Below are 21,089 nucleotides of genomic sequence, written 5' to 3'. Positions count from 1 at the left end.
GACCTTGCAAATTTCTCTCTGGAAGTCAATTCCAGAGGCTCGATCTTTCTCCTATCTACCGGCGTGTGTCAGATTCTCTCAGCGACTATTTCTGGCGACGCCAAAAGTCGCGCGGTGCCCAAAAGAAAGGGATGATAGATCGCCAAGAGTCGAAGACCGGTGTGGTACAAGCGCGCCGTCACAACAACCCCGCGCCCCCGTACAACTTAACACCCTCTTTATCCCAGGGGAGGGAACGGCCGTCCCCGCTCTGTCTTTCCTTTCGCCCGCGAGAAAGGACTCTGCCCTCCGTGAGTTGATCGCACACCTGCTGTCGAGAGGCCACATCCACCCTTTCCCCTCGGAAGAGACTGCCAGTCTGATTTTTATCGCCTTCCTTCTTGTTTTGACCCGATTTCTCATAAACACGATGGATCATTGACCCGCCGCCCATCTACGGAGCTCGTCTTCGCACCGCTGCTACTCTCGCTCCTCCCGCCGACAAGAAAACGAGCGCAAAACGAGCGTTTTCGCCTCTTACACGACGTTAGCGTTCTCTATCAAATGCGACGTCTATCTCTAAATTTTACGGATTTTACGTATGCCTAGAGAGATTTAATTTCAATCATTTCCCATACAAACAGACCGACCGATCGATCTGCGCCGTGCGTGCATATTCCGCAGCTGCGAATTGTCTTTCACGAAGGACGAAAATAAATGCGAGCGGCGGCCGCGGTGAAGTGGCGTCTCGGTTCCGGTTTCTCGATAAATCGAAACAACGGAAGCCCGTCAAAGCCAGCGAGAAGGCGGACAGGAGAACGGGCGGGCTGCGGCGAGAGAGTGACGGGGGGAGGAAAAGAGAAAGGGGATCTGTTTCGTGCGGAGTTTCGCGAGGGTTCGGTTACGTTAACTCGTAGCGCAAACTCAACTCGTTCCGACTCGAAGCGGCGAGTCCCGCGGAGTGCATTACGAATGCTTTTTGCGTTATTCGCTTAAAGCGATAACCGCACGATAACCGGATACAATTCTCGGCTGCTCAGGGTTATCTGACGGCAGGCCAATCAACCCGTTCGCTCCTCGTCACGGCAAAATAATGCGACGGGCTCGTGCCGTCGCTGCACGAGCATTAAAAAAGACCGTACGCTGATACGCGGCGTTTCATCTCTTTTTTTTCTCTCGACGTAACGCGCGTTAGGACGCGCTCTCGAAAGTAAATTTATCTGGCGTAATTTCTCGCGATGACGCGACAGTGTTGATTAATGCTCGATTCGAGTTGTTCTCAATTTAATAATAATCAATGAGATCCTCTATTAAATTTCCCTATCTCTTGTTTGCTGTTTTTTTTTCTTCTTCTTCTCCGGCTTCACGCCGGCTTCTTCATTTGTACAGAAAAAAAATTCTTTTCAGTTTGGTAAATTATTCGAAGTGTTATCTTCGATGTGGGTATTCACGGCACGATTGAGTGCGTCGGCTTGACGATAACGCTCTTGGAACAGAAGGACGAAGGCGAGGCGGAGTTATCAGCGGGATATAAAAGCGAGCGTTTTTCGCTCGCGAATTTAAATGAACGGAAAGGCGAAACTGCTTCCGAGTCAGCCCGAGAAAATCGCCCTCCACCGTGGGGGGCTAAAAGCGAGAGGAGGAAGGAAGGAAAACGTAGAAAGGGCGAAGGGGGGTGGGAGGGGCGGGAGAGCGGAGGGGCGGAGGGGTGTGCGGGTGGACCTTGAAGCTACGCAGTTCCCGCTAACGGCAGGAGTGTTTCTCGAGTCGATATATCGATCCCCACCCCCACTCGTTGTTTCCTGCCGCGGGAAACAGGACTCTGTCTCTTTCTCCCTCTCCCGCAGGATGAGTCACAGCCTCCCCGTACACACGCAGGCACGCACGTGCGACGGCCGCGCGAGCGCGAAGCGTGCGCGCGCCTCGGGGATCTCGAATTCTCTATGCGTTCAATGCTGGAGAAGATACGAACGGAAGATACCTTTTTCTCTTTTTCGAACTTTGCTCGCCTCTCCTTCTGACGCTTTAATTTTTTTTTTTTTAAATTCCAGTAAGTAAATATCTCGCGCGCGTCAACGTCGAAGGATGTTGAGCGATCATCTCTCGTCGTTGAAGTATTGATTTGAAAATTATCTCACGTTCATACTGCAGTCATACTGTGTATTTGGAAGATAAGATCGCGTGATTTCGATCAGAACGTGACGTAGCATTTATCTTCCGTTATCTGTCTCTTCCGGGTTTTGTTTTCGCAATGTGTCGATTCTTCGCACACATTTACAAAAAGAGAAAAGAAGAAATGGAAGAGAGGAAATGGAGGAAGGATTTCCCTTTCTATTTTCGTCAAATTTTCATATGTTTATAGGAAATTTTTTTTTTCTCTGACTATATGCTACTTCCATTTATCATTCTTTTCTCTCTCTCTCTCTCTCTCTCTCTCTCTCTCTCTCTCTCTCTCTCTCTCTCTCTCTCTGTCTTCTGGCCGAATTCTCTACTCGAAGGAAACGCACGCGGAAAATGTTTGTACACGCACTCGATCGACCCGTTCGCCACGATGGAGATTCCTTGCACCCCTCTACTCCCAGCTTCCCCTATATTCTCACCCTTCGCATCTCTCCTCCACGATAACTCCATCCCCTCTCCTCTTTCTTTCTCTATCTCTCTTTTACACGCACGCGCGCAGGTGTCGTCTTTCTTCCTTCTTTCTCTTCTCTCACGGTGAACCTCTCTCTGGCTCTCTTTGACGCCGCTAGCTTCCCCGCCAAGACTATTTACCAGAACACAGGACGAAATTGTACAGCCAGTTTCATATTGTTCAATTATTGAAGGAAATTCAATGCAAATTTATTCACGGACGCGCCCATTTCAATATTAATTAACTGTTAAATTATACGTCATCGTACCGTTCTTAATATCTTGCGTTCTTAATACGATGCGATTCGCAGCTGACGACGTATAAAAGGTTCGGTACGATCTACTCGATAGAACATTTGCCAGAAATCCTGTTCAACCTTCCGAGAATCATGCAAAGGGCAGTCATCGTCATCATATATACGTACATTTGTTCACGTGCACTTAATGACAAAGGTAGGGTTCTTTGCTGCACTGTACAATTATTCTTGAAAAATGCAAAATGCTCGTGGCTGACTGCTAGCTTCAAGGTTGAGTGGATAGTCGAGGAGAAAAATGGAGTTTTGCAAGCAAAATTGAAAAATTTCATAAATTTTTTACTCTGTTATATTCAAAAATCAAATATTTCTTTGTTGAATAAAAGGGGAAACTTAGAAGACTTATGTTTCTTAGCGACGTACGCAAAATGTACAAAATTATATATATATACACACACACACCCCTAAATGAGATATGATCTTGATAAAGCGGCGACATTTTTCTTAGTAATAATGCTCAATACATTATTTGTCTAGAAATCAAGAAATCTAGAAAAGTTTTTAATTTATTCTAGACGTTTTAATATTCTCCTGATATTACATCGTCTCGAACAAATTTCCGGATTCATCTTCCAACATGAGATTTTCTAATTTCTCCCACATAACGATCCCCGATTATGTTACATCGGCGAATAAATTTAATAAAAATTCTATTCGCCATGCGTCTTTTTCTATCAATTTCCAACGTACTCCTAAATATTAGAGCGGTCTCAACTGCGGTCACGGTTTACGGTGGATTACGAGTATTGTGCCCCGAAGCCCCGCGGAGAATATAATCTGGCTAGATTCGCTATATCGATTTTGAGTTGCAGCTCTGTGCATCGGGCGCGTGCGTGCGTACGTGCGTTCGTGCGTGCGGCGTGCGTGCATGCGTGCGTGCGTGCGTGCGTGAGCGCGTGCGTGCTCTGAGTCATACTCACGTACGCGCCTATGAGTGTGTGTATGGCGCTGTGTACGCGTTGTGCATACGCACCGCGTACCACACATACGTCAGATCCTTCGATCTCGTGACGAATCGATTGGAGAAATTAACTCGATGGCTTCCTATTTAGCTACTGAATCAGAAATGGCAGGCGCAGCCTGCCCTAAATTCAGTTTTGCCGAACGTAAAATGAAAAATCGTTATCGGCCGACGTTCTGGCAGGATTGGATAATGAGAATTTTTTTTTTTCCTTTTTTTTCAATATTCTAGAATAAATTGATCGTAAAGGAAAACCCCCTCCCCCCCCCTCCCGTTCTTGCGCCTCTCGCCGTCGAGGTACCTTGAATTTCCCTTTCACGGGAGTCCAAGGTCTGTCTTGGCTTCAGGGTCGGTGCCAGGGAGAGAGGCTCTCTCCGCTCTCTCTCGCGTATCGATCCGGCCGCTTGCCGGATGTAACGTCTTCGAGGCGTTCGCGATAGCTAAACGCGAACGCAGCAAACTGCCGCCTCGGTTCTTCGTACACCTACGGCGTATATATATATATATATATTCCGTTATATACGTATACACAAATATTCGATAAGGAATCTCCGATAAATGATGAAAACGGACAACGGATATAAGCGTGTTCGAGCGTTCTTATCTGTTATCATCGACTGATTACGGCGGACCGCGGACGCCGCGATTTTTAATTCCCACGAGCAATAATTGTTTTCTCCGTTCGTTCCGCGCCGCGCAGATGCTGGTGCAATGCTGGAAGAAAGAACGACCTAATTAAGTAATATCAAGTTTGAAGAGTAAGCAAGAGAAGTCAGCAAAAGAAGTTGTTAATTAAAGAAACGAGCTTTGCCACGCAAATAAAAAGTAATTACGAGGCGATGATAATAAAAGCAGGACGCGCGACGACTTCCGACGACGAATGATCGACGGAGGGACTTCCTTTCGCGTAGATCTATTCCGCCGGAAGAGAATCGGCGATCTACCATCGATCTACCTGCAGATATCGTCGTCGGTACGTTTCATTTCGGAGCGGTTGGAATCGTATGTGCGATTATAGTAAACGCGAGCGCAGGTAAAAAGCCCCGTACAGCTGTCTGACAGCTGCCGTGGCGGCAGCGGCGCGTCGCGTCGCGCCATGCCGCGCCACGCCACGCCACGCCACGCCACGCCAAGCCACGCCAAGCCACGCCACGCCGTCCTATATACATACGTGATGAACCACCCTGTAGATGGAGAGCCACCGCGCATGCGCCCTGAAAATATTATACATTTCGCCTTGGTGCACGTGCACCACGGGCTGCGCCGATGACGAACGTAACAGAATTAGTGGCGCATCATTTCATCCTTTTTCTGGTTTTCCACCCTTCGCCCACCCCTCTCTGCGAGGGGAGATGGATGTGGATTCGCTATCGATATTGATTCATCTCACGCACGGTCCTCCTACAGTCTCCGGGTCCAGTTCAAAAATATTCATCTCGTGTGATTTCCCTTGAATCCATTTCGTCGCTTTTATTTCTTTCCTAATTGCGGCTTTTGAAATTCTTTTTGTAACAAATTTTAGTCCCAGCAAATTTTAGTTGGATTATAGCTCCAAAATTTGGAAAAACGCTTATGATCACGTTTATGAAAAAAAGATCACAGTGCTCGATCAAATCGAGAAATCGCGTATGCGTGTAATAGAATTGCTGCGCAGCGTGTAATCGTCGCGACAGTCAATCGCTCGGTCAATTAAGAACACCGATTTGAAAGCTCTTCCATTTTCGCGCGACCAATTCCGAGTGCGTGTGCGCGCGCGCGCGCGCGCGTTGACGCGATCTCGCTTGTCTCTCCTGCCCCTCCGTCGTCCCTGCCGGTCCCTCCGTGCGGCTCGTTTCAATTCGACCGTATTCTTTCCCATCGATTTAACTTCAAAGTCCACCGGCGTGAGGCCGGCGATGCCGGATAAAAATGTCTCCGTATGCGTTCCGTGGCGCGTACGGATCATATGTGGGCTCGCTCTCCGATATCTTCCGGAGGACCCGAGTTCTCGTAACATTCGTATCGACCAGCCCCGTGCGCACGATTCACGAAACAGTGATAAACTCGACGTATCGATCGACCTTTCGAAAAGCGTGTCTTCCTGTCCTCCCGTTCGCCCTTCTCTCTTCTCCGCCGGAAAGAAGACAGAGAGTATCGCTGAAAGGAGGAACGCGGGAATGATATCTCGAGCCGAGTGAGACAACGCCACGGGAATTATGTCGACAATGCTGCTGATTGCCGGTTCATTATGACGTCATAAAAGCGAATCTAGCTGGTACGGTATGTACCTACCGCTAACCTACCGCTGCCGATCAAGGATAATCGCTCTTAAGGCGCGGTACAGTTCTCTTCAAAGCGCGGGAGGCGACGAAGGAAACGAATCCTCACAACGCACAACGTTTTTCGCGAGAGGCGAAAAAAAAAACGGCAGCGGTCTAAACGCACGCGCGAGATGCGCGTTTGAGAATCCCGCGCGATTTTTGCGAGGAGGTAAAATCCACGGGCGGCCTCCGTCCGCGTCGCGGTTTCTCCGCGGCGCGACGCATGTCCAACGGCTCGCTCGTTCGATCTTTATGTAAATGCGGATGACTGGCGTGTAAACATAAATCACGGCGGCCGGGCACGCGCGCGATCGATTAACGGTTGCGTCGCGCCGCGTGGAGGCGAATGACGCGGGCGCGGGGCGAAGATTGAGAAAGGGAGAGACACCATAATTCCCTTTCTTCTCTTGCGCGAGCGCTGACCCGATTTTCATCCGCCGATTAAAATTAATGGCCGTTTGTAATTGGGATTAGCCGCTGTTCGGGACGGGGCGGGGAGGGAGGGGGCAGGGGGGGAGGGTGCGATCGGATGAATTGAAATCGGGAGTGTCGCGCGACAGCTTGCGAACATTTATTTCTGCCCGCCGCTGCCGCGAGGCTGCTGCAAGGGGTGCGCGTTCTTCGTTCATCGATCTTCCGGGATAGTCTTTTGTTCGCATTAATGGTTACCATGTGGCGCCATTAGGTGTGCTAATCTTGCCTCCTGTAAATGGCGGTCGGCCAATCATATTCGTGTCATCTCGGAGTAGCATCAAGCATTGGATTGGAATCGATCGGATCGGATCGTTCAACCCACATTTTCCATTGGTGACCGTGGCATCCGTGTGTCATTTTCATTTTTGTGATTGGACATGTCTCTCCCGGGGGAAGAGATACCTCGGACGTAATCGATCCGAATGATTTGCCCTTCTTCGCCTCCTTTTGGCTCCATCAGTAAGCCTAGAAACTAGATCTGCACAGCTGCCGCGTCACACAGCCAGTCGAAACCGGAAGCCGTCGGCCATCTTGTTTGTACAGTAGCTATGGTTACCATGGGAGATCCTGCGAGCAAGAATTCGATGTATGTACATACATACATACAGACGTATATACATGCATACGTGCGTACATACATACATACATATATACATACATACATACATACATACATACATACATACATACATACATACATACATACATACATACATACATACATACATACATACATATATACATACATACATATATACATACATACATGCACGTCGATCTGTCATGGATCTTTTTGTCCGCGCCCGATGCATCGCGTATTCTCATTGGCGCGAGGCTGAGGTTTTAGATTTCTGGAATTTATGAGCCCGATCGTGTCGTGTGTGCAGAGATCAAGGGGGGAAGGGCTTTTCCGCTCTTTCCTCGGCCCCCTAGGACCCCTCCTCGGCGGGGAAAACTGGCAGATGGTGACTCTCTATTGCGTTTAATCGGCTTATCTCGCTCTAGTCCACCTTGAAAGATATAATCGCGCGTTCGTTCCTCATTCGTAGTTGCCAAGAAACGTTAAAGAGACGATGATCATGATTCGAATCGATAGCTTGAGCTTGATCATAAACAGGACGTCATCGATAGTTCTGTGTCTAGACGTTAAATATTTTTTTATTTTTTAATCATTGCATATGTATTTTTAGCATTCAATTATGATATTTTGTTATAAAGTGTCAAAGAATTGATATCCACTTTCTAATAAAATGAAGCAAAGGGTATTCGCTTCGAGACGGATTTTCGTTCAAAGAGATTAGTTTCAAATATCATAATGATATGGATATGAGCAAATCTGTATTAGACTGAGAGAGAAAGAGGGTCGATCACCCGTCGTTAGACGCCCGAATTGTTGTCACCGAAATAAACATCCGGGCACATCTGCGCGCGCATTTTTCACAGCCGCCGTAAAAGGAAATGAATTTCCTCCGCACGTGGCCCCTGTTTCATTTCGATTCACGCAGCTTCCAAAAGCGCCGAGACATCTGTCCAAGTTAGGAACAGTTGCCAGATCTTTTCTCTCTCTTTCTCTCAGATTTAATGAACAAATCGATTTCGATAAATCAAAAAATGTAAAAAAAAAAAAAAATTCTAACGATATTTTCGTACAAATATAAGAAGCGATCTCTCTCACATGTTCAAGAATAAGATATATTTTTACCTTATCTGAAAACTTTATCAAAAAAATTAACAGGATATTTACATATATTCCAAATAAGGAAAATTTTCAAAAGACAGAAAATTTTTTTCTACGAATATTGGAAAAGCTGATGAAGAAAATTTTAAAAAATTTGAACGCTTCTGATAGCGAGGATAGTAAAGAGAATTACCAGAAAAAAGTATCTTCAGAGGGGGACTAACGGCGCTCCTGTAAGTAACAGGATGCGTCTGATGTGTTTAACATGACAAAGAGGATAGACGTGCTGGATGCGCGTCACAGCATCGGTTCTCCCTGGAATCGCGGTAGCAACAAAAACCCAGGTACATATATATGCCGGCTGATCGATACGGTAGCTTGGGAGAGCGAAAGAGAAGAGAGAGAGAGAGAGAGAGAGAGAGAGAGAGAGAGAGAGAGAGCTCTGAAATATAATAATTGTAGACAGCTGTTAACTGCGAGAGGATCGGTCGCTTTTGACATCCGTGCTAAATTGAACACAGCCCTGCTTTTTATTTACGATCCGGCTAATTCATCAGCTTGGTCTGTTGTTTCTTTGTTTAAAAATTTTGCGTATCTTATTAAGTGAAATTTCTTATATATAGAAAAAAAACTGTGAGACCGATAAAATAGGTCACTCCGAATAAATTGAAAATTTGTGTGACGAACTTTGAAATTTCGTAAAATATTGCAAAGCTACTGTGTATAATAGCAGGAAATTTTTTATATGAAAAACACAATCTTTCACATTGTCATGAATTATTAATAATTTTACAGTCTTAAAAGAGATAATTTTTATTATAAAAAAATGAAAAACAACAATTGTTATTTCAAATAAATAATCAAGTTATTTCTTTTAACAATTGAATGTATGGAGAGAAGTGATGTTAAATTAATAAAAGGTAAAAACGATTGAAATATTCTAATAAAAATATAACAGTGTAATGTTAAAAAATAATATAATATTTAGTTATACAATATGTTACAACCTCAATTTCAATGTGCATCGGTCTCTAAAGACGGTGGAGTCAAAAGTTGATGAGAAACACTTGATGTTGAAACACATTAAACTCCGAAAATATATGAAAATATGTGATTTTTACAGTGAAACGATACAGTTGCATTTCGTGTGCACGAGTGTTGCCACTAGTTTTCCCGATAAAAAAACGCTATATATAAGGTCGGGAAGAAGTACGATTAAAGGGAGGCCTATAGCTGGCGAGCGAGAGAGCTCGCAGCGGCAGAAGATAGCGACGGGCACCGCGCTATTATCGTACGGACACGTATGTAATGTATGTCTGTAGGTTAATGCAATTCGCTCAGATCTCATTGCGAGAATAGTGCGGCAGGGGATTGATTGATTGGCTCTTTCGTTTCAGCGCAACGATATATGCAGTCGCAACCGCATCGTCGGGCGAAAACCGTAATACCTTGACCGTGAACGTAGTCCGGCTACTTCACAGGCGATTTTTCTCGCTTTTCTTCGGGCCCGTAACTGGGCTTGAAGGACCCAGGTAGTCGTCAACGCGTTCATTGACCTTTCTATCCTTTTATGAGAACGTATACTAGTAAAAGGAAATACTAGTAAAGGAATACTAGTAAAGGAACTGCTAGTATTAACTTTCCTAAACTCTTGGCACGTCGCTTGTTCTTTCTCGCTGCAGCGAGATCATCATTGTCGTTGAGCAATGATTATCGTTTACGTCTCGTTCTACCGCACCACACGCGGACGATTTGGATCAGATTTTATTACTAGAAAAAGAGATAATCTCTTCGACAGAGCAACATCAGCATGTGCCGCGGGCCGACGCTGAGGTATTATAAATTTAAATCGTAAGCAGCACCGCGATTGGCCGTTGATAGATTGAAAAAAAGCAACGACGGACGAGACAATGGTGGAATATTTTTATAGCGATTCGTGTTACGGCGCGACGCGATGTGGCGTGGCGCGGCGCGGCGCGGCGCGGCGTGGCATGGCATGGCATGGCATGGCACGTCGGCAGCTACATCAACATGACCGGTTTCCATTGGGCGTTTTAACATCTGCCGCTTCGAATCTTTCGGCTGTGTGCGTACATACGCGTACGTATATATCCGTGCGTACGCGCGCGCGCGCGCGCGCACGCACGCGGCATGCGTGCATCTGTACGTGCGTGCGTGTCCTGCCACGCAACGTCGCGCGTTGTTTTCCCACTGAAACGACGCGATCGACACGTATGCAGATATACGGTAGCCCTATACCATACGACCTCTCTCTAGCCCGGTCGATCCCAATTTCCCGCCCTTGGGAGCGAGGCGGCGATCACCATCGATTTTCGCCAGTTTTCGCAGAAAAACCAGGAGAGTAGGACGGTGACAGCGCGATGAGAACACCCTGCGTATGGGGATAGGGGGGTAAAGCGATGAATCATCGTGTCCGACAAGAGCGTCTAGAAGGCAGGCTGTCTCTTTCCAGTCCGGAGAAGCGAAAAACAAACTGTTCACGACGCTGATCGAGCATTACGATGCTTTCCGGCTGATACGTTGCTTGGCAGCCAGCAGCAGTGGCACTAACTGCGCCGGTTAACCGAGTGTCTGGCCGAGCGTGCTCGAAGTTATGAACGAATTCTTGAGGTGGCGACCGTCCATTCGGCAGGCAGCCGAGTGATTTTAATTAAAGACGGAAGGCACGCCGAAACGTCGGAATCGGGGTCGCGTATCGTCTTTCGATTAATCGCTAGAAATTTCTCATTCGGCGCTACGTCCAATCGCCGTAGCGTCGTTTTACCAAGAGAAATTAATTGTTATTCCGTCAGACGGGAGGGAGTCTCACAACTCTTTCGTCTTCTCGATATAGATGGAATTTGAATTTGAATTCTTATCATCTCCCGAGCAGTTGTCTATTCTCTCGTCTCTGTCTAGAAAAAGAAAAAAAAAAAGAGATGCGCACGATGTAAATGATACATCCGCTTACGTCGTCGATAAAAAGTAATTTTTTTTTTCTCGAGCGAAATTGATCTCCCCACGATTCCCTGAATTTCCGAAAGAGGAAAGCAACGTAGACACGAGCGTGGACGATCACTCTCTTCTCGCCGTTACTCTCCGTCGACCAATTCGGTGCACTCTTTTTCGCCCCGTTTGTGTCTGCGAGACGAGAGAGAGAGAGAGAGAGAGAGAGAGATCGAGAGCGAGAGAGGGAGAGACACGATCCGACTACGTGCATACTACGCAACGATATAAATTGAATAGGTAGAGAACGAATATGGCCGCTCGCTCGTTCGCTCGCACACTCGCTCGGTAGATAGAAAAATCCTGGGAACGAGACCCCTGTACAAGAGAGGCTCGGAACGAGTCAATGAAAATAAAAAGGATGTCAGATTGTCGCGGCGTCGGAAGTTACGGATTAAGTTAGGAAGTAGACAGTTAATGTCGCTTCGGAGAGAGAGAAACGAAGATGGACAGAGAGAAAAAACAGATATATATTTATATTTACACACACACACACACACACACACACACACACACACACACACACACACACACACACACACACGTACGTACGTACGTACGTTTCTGCGTCGATTACGATCGTTACTTTCGCAGAGATTCGCTGGAACAATGGCCGATCTTCGAGAAATAATTAATAATTATTACCTGTTAAAATTTGGATTCTTTAAATAAATAAATCGATCTCTTTTCTTATTTCGGAAAGAACCGTGAAAAAGAACAATCGGAAGATTAAATCGGAATTTAAGTAATAATTTTAATCGCGAAGGAATCGAATGTTTTAAGCAACTGGATTCTATTAGAAAACAAAACTTTGTTCTTGTAGATAGAAATAAATGGATCGGACAATCTCAAAGTCCGGCGTTTATCTCGACCTTGGTAAAGTAACGTAACCACCCTATTACTTATACCTTCGTATAAGTCGCATACTTTGAGGAGGGTTACAACCGGGTCGGTTGATTTGCGTTTGAACGCGAGGAGACTCCGCTTTCTCATCCTCTCCGTCATGCCCGTAGAATCGCTCGATTTAACCGGTCCGTATGACCAACTTGATGACGCGATGAGTCGGCTGTACCTCTGATTGGTAGACAACGTAGCTCGCAAGGACGCCAAACGATCGAGTGCTTTTAGCAATAGCGTTTACAAATTGATGGAATTAAAAGCTTCAGATGTAAACCAACGATAAGATTATTTTATGATAATTAAAAATTTTTAACTCCAAGATTTTTTTTAAAGATTTTCTGTAGTCATGCAAATCACGACTTTTCAAAGTTTTGCCATTTAAATGCGCCGATCGTCCACGCGATCACCCTTACTGGGAGGAAGAAGGTACTTGGTAAGGCCGATACCCTCAAGTCCAGGGGATGCTAATGCGAAGAACTGACCTAGCTATCCTCTCTCTGCCCTGTGTGGCGAAGGTGGCGATGGCGGGTGGCGGCTGCCGTTAAGTAAAATACGACGTGAGGGCGTCCTTGACTCGACAGACACCTCTCCCCGCGCCGCTTCTGTATTAAGATATCAAATGGCCAAATCCGAGGGTTCCCCTACTCCACTCCACCGAGACGTCATGTGCCTCGACACGGAACTACCCTTTTCTGGTGGTAATGTATCGCTCGCCTGCCTGCTCTCGCAGTCTCTGGAGGAGCCGGGCAATGGGGGTGGCTTTCGGGATCATGAATGAAATCCCTCCTGGTGGCCCTACCGTCCTGGGGTGTCCGACCCTCCGTACCTATTCCCCTGTCCTACTCCTGGGCAGGAGTAACAACACCCTTATGCTCAAAACAATAACATGACCACGTGCGATGGCCACGTGGTTGATCCCTTCAAGATTTTAACATGGAAGAGCAGCCACGGTCTAGACGCGTCGAAGTGTCGAAGGAAATTTCACCGAATTTATCGGAAATCTGAAGGAGATAAATTCTCTCGTTGATCTCTTCCTCGGAAAGACTTATTCTGATTGACTAATATGATATATTTTCGGAACATATATTTTTTTGACGTATCAGTACCTCGAGGGCTAAAAGAATAACGATATGATATACCGATGTCCGGCGATGATCGGCGGACTCTTAATAGAGTAATAAATACCCGTGTTCGAACTTGATAAGAATAATACTTTGTATGATCATTTGGCAAATGTCTGCCGTTAAGCAGTCGTTTCGTCGAACATTTTGACAAGTAGAGAAATTACGCGAGACACATCGCGATAATAACTGTCCTCGTTAAAAATAGCACCTGATGCAGAAGAAGTATTAAGTATTCCCCTCCTGCTTTAAAAGCACGTTACTTCCATTACTTACACCTGCCGACCGAGTCAGCACGCAGTTCCGCTCTTTCCACGCAATCCTCGCGCGGTGAAAATCGTACGCAGCCATCGACGCGGATAAATTTTACCTACTTTTTCTCCGGGATATCAAAGCCCATTTATCCACGGTGGAGAATAGACATCTCGATAAACGTGGATTTTTCTTCAGCGAACTTTCGACAAAAGTTCACTTTGTTCCCTTCCCTTCTCTCAAAGATATTATGACATTATTTTTTACATATATATATATATATATATATATATATATATATATATATATCTTTTTTTTAATTTATTATTCGTTCACGCTCTCGCGGAGTTTAATTTCGAGTCTAAATGAGTTTGATTTGAATCGAAAGGGAGAGGATATTCGACGGAAAGACGACGCGTCGCGCCGGTTTGCATGCGGAGCCGCCCTTGTGCCGTGGGCCGCAGGATTGTATGGAAGCCAGCTGCGAGTCGGCGAAGCGCGACGGACTGAGGCCGCGTGTACTCGGAAACTCGGTTGTAAAAATAATTATTAAAGCCGTTACCACGCCGTACTACTTGTTCGTCCGTCTAACACGTGTACCGACGTCGGACGGCCACGGACGGCGGTCCAAGGTCCGTTGTGTGCACCTCCGGAAGTCACGACCGCGCCGATACGTCTCGTCGATATAACAGAAATATATTCGTTAATCGAGCCGACGGCATTTAGAGAGCATTGGTTTTGTTCTGAGAGAAATGGATGCGGATTTCAAGAAATATTATTCTATCGGATATAATTGTTATTGCGAATCCTCCATTTTTGTCCCGCTCGAAGTTCGCGGAAGAGTATCACTCTTCTCGGGGGTTGTTTTCGTCGGACAGTATTTAGACGCGGGGAATAATTTCGTAAACTTCTCGGTGGCGTTAATTATGGTTTTCCACCGTCAAAATCATTATTCGGAAATTTTTAAGTATCATCATTTTTTGCACTGCACGCTCGGCAACCTGTCCTTCCTTCCGTCGCGACGTATCTACCATTTTTAACCGCCGCATTTCTAATGGGTGCAACGGCTTTTTCGTTCGTCCATCGCCAGCCATCTGTCGCGCCATGAAAATGGTTTGATGAAATTAAAGTCAGCTGATCGAAAAACCAGCGTGGTCTAAACGTCTATCAACGTAGTTTCCAGCTGCGCCAAGAAGTGCCGTCGGTCCCGACTAGAGAATTTTTCGGAATAAACTCAAATCTTTTAACTGTTCGATAAAACAGACGATTTTTTTTTTAATCAAATTATGATACCGAAAGTGGCGGAAATGAAACAAGCCTGTCTTGCGACAAAGATTTTCTGCGAACGTCAGAATTCTGAACATATTCTGAATTTTTGACGTTTGACAATTTTATTCGTTCTCCAGTATGTGTATATAATACAAAAGATATGCGCGCAATGGATGCAAAGAAAGAAAAATAAATTTCTAAAATGCCAAAATGATAGCGAACGTTTTTATTGACACGCGGAGAATATGCGGTTGGAATTCTAAAATAAATCAGAGAGGCAACATCGATGATCGATGTATCAAAACCATCACTTTTCAATATGGATGCTCTAAGATATTAAAGAAGAAAGAGATGAAAAATTTTAATTTCTTTTAATGCTTTCTTACACACAGGACAAAAATTAAATTTTATATCAAGACTATATATTCTCATAAGAAAAATATTATAATTTTCATATAGAAGACTTTTAATGTTGAGTTGAGCAAAAATAAGTAGTTTGCATCAATACAAATTCAATCAAATCAAGATTAAAATTTTTAAAAAGATTATAATATTTTTGTTTATATATGAGAATATTTTTTTTTTAAAAGCTAATTTTTTTTCTATGTATATATGTCTTCTTATACGATCAGGTATAGGCAGCCAATCAAATATCCATACATTTCAATATCATTTTTCTAATTTATCTAAAACTTTACGCGGTGTTTGAAAATTGCGAGATTTTTCATCGTTTTTTTTGTATGATTTTTCATTTATTTTCCTGTGATTTTGAGAAATGCGATTTTCCAATGGTAACATATCAAATAAAATATAAAATATTGAGACTATATATTTCATTTTCTTTTTTTTTTATTGAAATCGACAAATTCAATAATTCTTGTAGCTTCTGACCTTGTTGCTTGTAATCGAGCAGTGACGTCGATAAATTCGGAACATTATGGCGTCGTGCAAAATAATTGCGTGCGATACCGACGACGCCATTTTAAGTCGCGCCACGAGCGAGAGAAGGGGAAAAGTCATTCCTTATAAGACTTTTGATAAAAAATTTCTACGATCGCGTGAATGAACATCGCGCAAGTGCATAACACTTTCGATCGGGTGATACATTCTCGCCTGTAAAAAGGAGCCGCGCCGCAAAGACTCTACCGTCTAGCTCGGCAATTAGAAGCACGCGTTTCGACCGGCAGCTGCCGGAGAGAGCGCGGCGATTTGGCGATAAGGTAATTAAAATATTTCGTAAACACATTTCCTCGTACTGGCAGATGCGCAGCTCCCGATAAGAGAAAACGTACGCTACGTCGGTGTCGTATTGTCCCTCTTCGAGCCGCGAACATCCGAAGTTCCGTACACCGCGGCTATTCGAGCGGTGAGAGTAGAAGAGAGCGAGGTATATCGCAGAATTGTTGCTTCTTCTTCCGATTCTTATTACGTTAAATTACCGCAAATTGGGATTCTTCCTTGTGATTTTGAGAAGACGCGCATAGCAGATGTGCCGTAATGCCGAGAAGCGGCCCGGGGTTTCTTCGCGTTTAACGTTTTCTCCGGGGGCAAATGTTCGGTGTCGTCGAAACTTAAATAAATATAAGCACCGGCTGCCACCAGGCTGCCTTCTTGCTTTCTCGATGCACCGTAAGTTATAGGGCTGTTTCTTAAAGGGCTGTTTACTTTGTGAGTCACGTCAACGGAGACATTCGAAATGTCCTCTCCTGTTGATAACGAGAATTTGTGGGATAGGTGAACGAGTGGAAGGATGAGAGACCGGAGTCTGAATCTGTTACAGATTGACTTCTCTCTCGCCGTAGATCTCTCCGTGAGCGTGCGTAGATTTTCCGTGTAGAAATGCGGATGTTAACGCGCGCGAAGCGAAAAGAACAGCGAGCGAGAGAGAGAGAGAGAGACAAGCGGCGAATTGATCGAACGAGGAAGAGAAAGAGGGAAGAGATTTCTTGGCTTCGACGATTAATTACGCCCTCATTCCCGCCCTCTCAACGATGCATCGTCGATATTGACATTTGCCTTGCCTCCCTTTCACCGTGCCCGCCGTCCGTCTCTCTTTCTCCGCTTTTCCTCTCCAATGCGGGAGAAAGCCGCGTCCGGGCGGGAGAAAAGGACCGAGAGGGAACACAGATACATACATATAGATTTTCTTCGCTGGCGGCGGGAAGGGGTGGAATCGTGAAGAGCCTCTGCCGCCCCTACCTTTCGAGCGTGTGCTTATCGGGTGCACCAGCGCATTTTTTCCTCGTTGCCTCGCGAAGAGGCAGGTAGGTTGGTAGGTAAGGCAATCAGGTTGCTAGGAATGCGCGTACAAGGGAATTAGACCATAATCGCCCACGCGAGTGTGCGTACACGCGTACGTGTAAATGTGTGCGTGTGTGCAGATATGTATGTGCGTACCCCGCGAAGGGGAATGTTTTCCGCGCCTGCCTTTGGACCTCGATGTTCACTCGTCGCCCTCACTCTCACCCTCACCGTCACCCTCACCCTCACCCTCACCCTCACCCTCACTCTCACCCACGTCCTCGCACACCAATCTTGACCTCATCGCATGGCAGATTACGCTTGGCCCTTTGAGTGCGGAAAAGTCGCCGGATATTAATAAACCGTTTTCATTGCTCTCCGGAAAATATGGACGGTGTACAATTATGCAACTACTATCTTAGTAAAAATGTGATGATGTAAATCTCTAAAATCTAGACATTAATCAGCAGTTACAGTTCAGTGTTTGGAAGCGGCTATAAAAAATGAAACATATTTTCTTTAAATTTGATTATCTTGATGTACTGCAATTTTATTTAAATTTAATTAGCTTCGTTAGGATAAATTATGGGCGAACGTCCATTACGAAGGAAATGGGGAAAGTTTCCGTGGTTTTCTTACTAATTAGAAACGTCAGACACGGAATTCATAAGTTACTCCGGTGCTCAATGTCTAAATGTTAAAAAGTTTTTTTATGGACAATTTTTTTTTTTTTTTAATTTATTAGCAGTTTTTAACTTTTTGTTAATTTTACCTTAATTGCCCGTCACTTAAAATTGCATATTGTTTTAATTTGAAATGAGTGTATACTGTATCATTTTAAATCATTTAAATCTTTATTTTACAATTAATAATTTATCTTTAAAACATTTGAAAAATAAATTCGTGTTTTTATCCTGGATGTTTGAGAGCTGTTAGCCATAATCATCTAATCGTACAAATGATACGCTTGAATCAATTTTCTTAATAATTAAATTGTCTTCGTTCGCGTCGGTAAAAACGATGAGCCAACGAATTGCTCTCTGCTCGCAGTTACCATATGTTTTCTCGAAGAAATGTATCGTATGTCGGTAATCATAAAATCTTTCTGAAGATAAAGTAGTTCCCTGTGTGTGTTTTTTGCAGCATGTCTAAAATATTTCCATTTATCGAAGAAGCAACAATTTTTTTATAAAACCGCAAAATTTGTATAGCAATACAACGTTCCTGTAATCCTTGTTAGATAGTTTGAATTTAAAAAATAATTTGCGGATAAAACAGTAACGTTACCAACACGCAATGAAATGTCTTCTGTATCTTGTGGGATGTAAAAGGAGGGAAGATATACGTAAAGGGTTTTACATTTTTTTTTTTAAACGTAATAACAATGCATGTATATGTAAAATAATCATATAATAATAAATAATAAATAAATAAATATATATATATATATATATAATGTTACGTTTCTATTGTCATCAATGTGACTTACAAAAACAATAGTTAATGTAATAAGTAAAATTTCTAAGGCATCTTATATGGTTGCGCGCGACACAATTGTTTAAGACGGAAAATTAAGTTGACAAGAATGTTGCGAGATAAGTGGCAGATTATTACCAAGGACGTCATCGGTCCTAAGCAACTTTAATTCTCTCTATCCTAGAATAGTTTGAAACACTTCATACACGCGTCCAGAATCTAATCCAACACGCTCCGGCCATGGAAGTTATACTTTTATTACCGGTTCTATTGAACTTAACGAGGTCAATTGGGGCGATACGGTTGCCTTGATTTTACGATAGTCGAACGCGATGCGGCGATAAACGGCGATCCTGCCAACCATAAATTGTAATCCACCCACGCGTTTAACAGCTCCCTTTGCGTTTTCAGCACCTGTACCACCTGCAGACCGGCGAAGGGGCGTTCCGGGAGCGTGGAAGGGGACGAGGCAAAGGTGCCACGAGGGTGAGTAATGTGTCTCGATTTAACTCTACTTTTCATCACAATTCAATTCCCAACTGACAATTTTCAAGTGGCATCGTGCGACTCGACTGATGAAATATAGCTTCCTCTCGACTTGAAAATCCGGGGAGATTGTTATTTCGCTGATTTCTTTTCATTAACATTGTCGTGCTTCGGAGCACGTGAAGATTTGAGAAAAATCGCGCGGAAAATTGGAAACAATTAACCGCAAGAATCTATCGTCTATCGCGATGGGACATCGCGAAAATCAATGATCCATACTCGCGACTACTTTTAATTGCCAAAGTGCGTGCCGCGCCGTAACGCGTTTAGCCCTCCTCTGCCGACGTGGGCCAGCTATCTCTCCGGCTGCCGGCTGTACGGAGTTTCAGAACTGATATTAAGCAAGGTGGTATTGATCGACACAGGTTGCGCCTGTCCGCGTTGCTGCACCGCCATGTTTAAAATCCGCTTGTGCCTTAAGCCGCCGTGCGGACTTAAGCACGCATGCGGCGAGGAGAGAACTTTATTTCGTCGTCGTCCTCGGGACACGGCGTGCGGCATTTAATTTTCCATTTCTCACTCGTGCGGCAGAAATTCTCTCACTCGAAGAGAAAGTCGTACACTTCAATTCAACAGATATATTATAGTTACGTGTTACCGAACTGAACTTCAAAACGATAACGGGGGGAACTTGTCCGTGCCGAGGAGTACGGGGAATGTTCTCCATTTGCTCGATAAATAATCAAGTTCCTCCATAAAAATGATTTTTCCCGCCGGGCAATAATTTTCGATCTTGCTTCTTTTTTCGAATTATCGTTATTCATCGGGCGTTTCAACAGCGAGGAAATCGGCCCAGCGACCCACGGGGCCTTTCCTTATCTAATCTACCTCAACACGTGGATAAGATAGTGCCACAACATTCCCATTTAACCGCCTTGGTAAAATAAGATCACGTAAGAGTTTGTGTATTTCGCTAGTCCCGAAAAAAAACGCGGCTCTCCTTTTCTTTCTCCTTTAACGCGTGCTCCTTGCATCTTGTTTTCTCGCATTTTTTTTTGTTTTCTTTTTTTTCCCCCGATGAAACAACTCGCAACAGCGACGTACATAGGCATGGTGTTCTAAAATTAAAAGAGGGTACAACACATATACGAACGGCGATATTGTATAATATAGTAATAAAACGAGGAAAACTGTTGGCGGGTTAAGGAAGGCTTAAGGATAGATCCGTAAGATGGTCCTTCGAGGACTCGTTTATTAACGTCCCTGCAACTTGTTGCTGAGCGCGTTGCCATGCCGGCCCTTCTGACCTCTTTCAGGGCGTCTCTATCCCGTCGGATAGACCCCTTAACGACACCTTCAGAGGGACGAGTTCCTCGGTCGGATCGATTATCTGTTAGCGAGTAACTGATTGAAACATCCGTCTTCTTTTCTCGCCGGGTTAACGCAGAGAGCATCGAACGGATAAACCTGTCCTCTTACCTAAAGCATCTAAATCAGGCTTCGGACGACCGCGATCTGTCTAACTCTCTCGAGTGTGTATTCCTTTCCGTTCCGTCATTTCAATTTTATAAATTCTACATTATTAACTCAGCATTTCCGACTCTATTCGCGCTTAATACCCTCGCTAGATGAGCGCGCGAGCGCGCTCTTCGTTTCTTCCGATACATAAACATTTCTCTGACGGCGGCAAGTATTCTCTTGCCCCACCAATCGCATTTCACTCCCTCCATCGCGTCGGCCACCTCCAGTTACAATGACGCGTTAGTGAACCTAACCATCCCCTCTTCATCACCCCCTCGTCGTCGTCGTCGTCGTCGTCGTCGTCATCGTCGTCGTCGTCGTCGTCGTCAACGGCGGCGGTGGCGGTGGTGGCGGTGGCGGTTGGCGACACCAACACCAACATCGGTTCTGTTGCCTCCCATCGTCTACCTATGGAGAGCCATAGCGATTTCGCGACCTCGCAAGTTTTGTTTTTTCTTTCTTCCCCGCGACCTCGCTGTC

General features: G+C 44.9%; 1 protein-coding gene across 7 annotated transcripts in view; it reads left to right on the top strand.

The window, feature by feature from the left end:
• Positions 1–21,089, top strand: part of Tet (tet methylcytosine dioxygenase-like) — a 58,136-nt gene that overhangs the window by 12,672 nt on the left and 24,375 nt on the right. For all 7 annotated transcript variants that reach the window (XR_016140850.1, XM_089083162.1, XM_089083163.1 and 4 more), the window contains exon 3: positions 19,014–19,088. Coding sequence is in view for 6 of the 7 variants with exons in the window: in XM_089083162.1 (XP_088939288.1) it covers positions 19,014–19,088 (75 nt within the window). In the remaining variant the exon portion in view is untranslated. The remainder of the gene's footprint in view (positions 1–19,013; positions 19,089–21,089) is intronic.

This window comes from Pogonomyrmex barbatus, unplaced genomic scaffold (assembly GCF_055798465.1).
Source record: "Pogonomyrmex barbatus isolate J1 unplaced genomic scaffold, ASM5579846v1 scaffold7, whole genome shotgun sequence".
Lineage (NCBI taxonomy): Eukaryota > Metazoa > Arthropoda > Insecta > Hymenoptera > Formicidae > Pogonomyrmex > Pogonomyrmex barbatus.
This window is presented reverse-complemented; position numbering and strand designations above follow the sequence as displayed.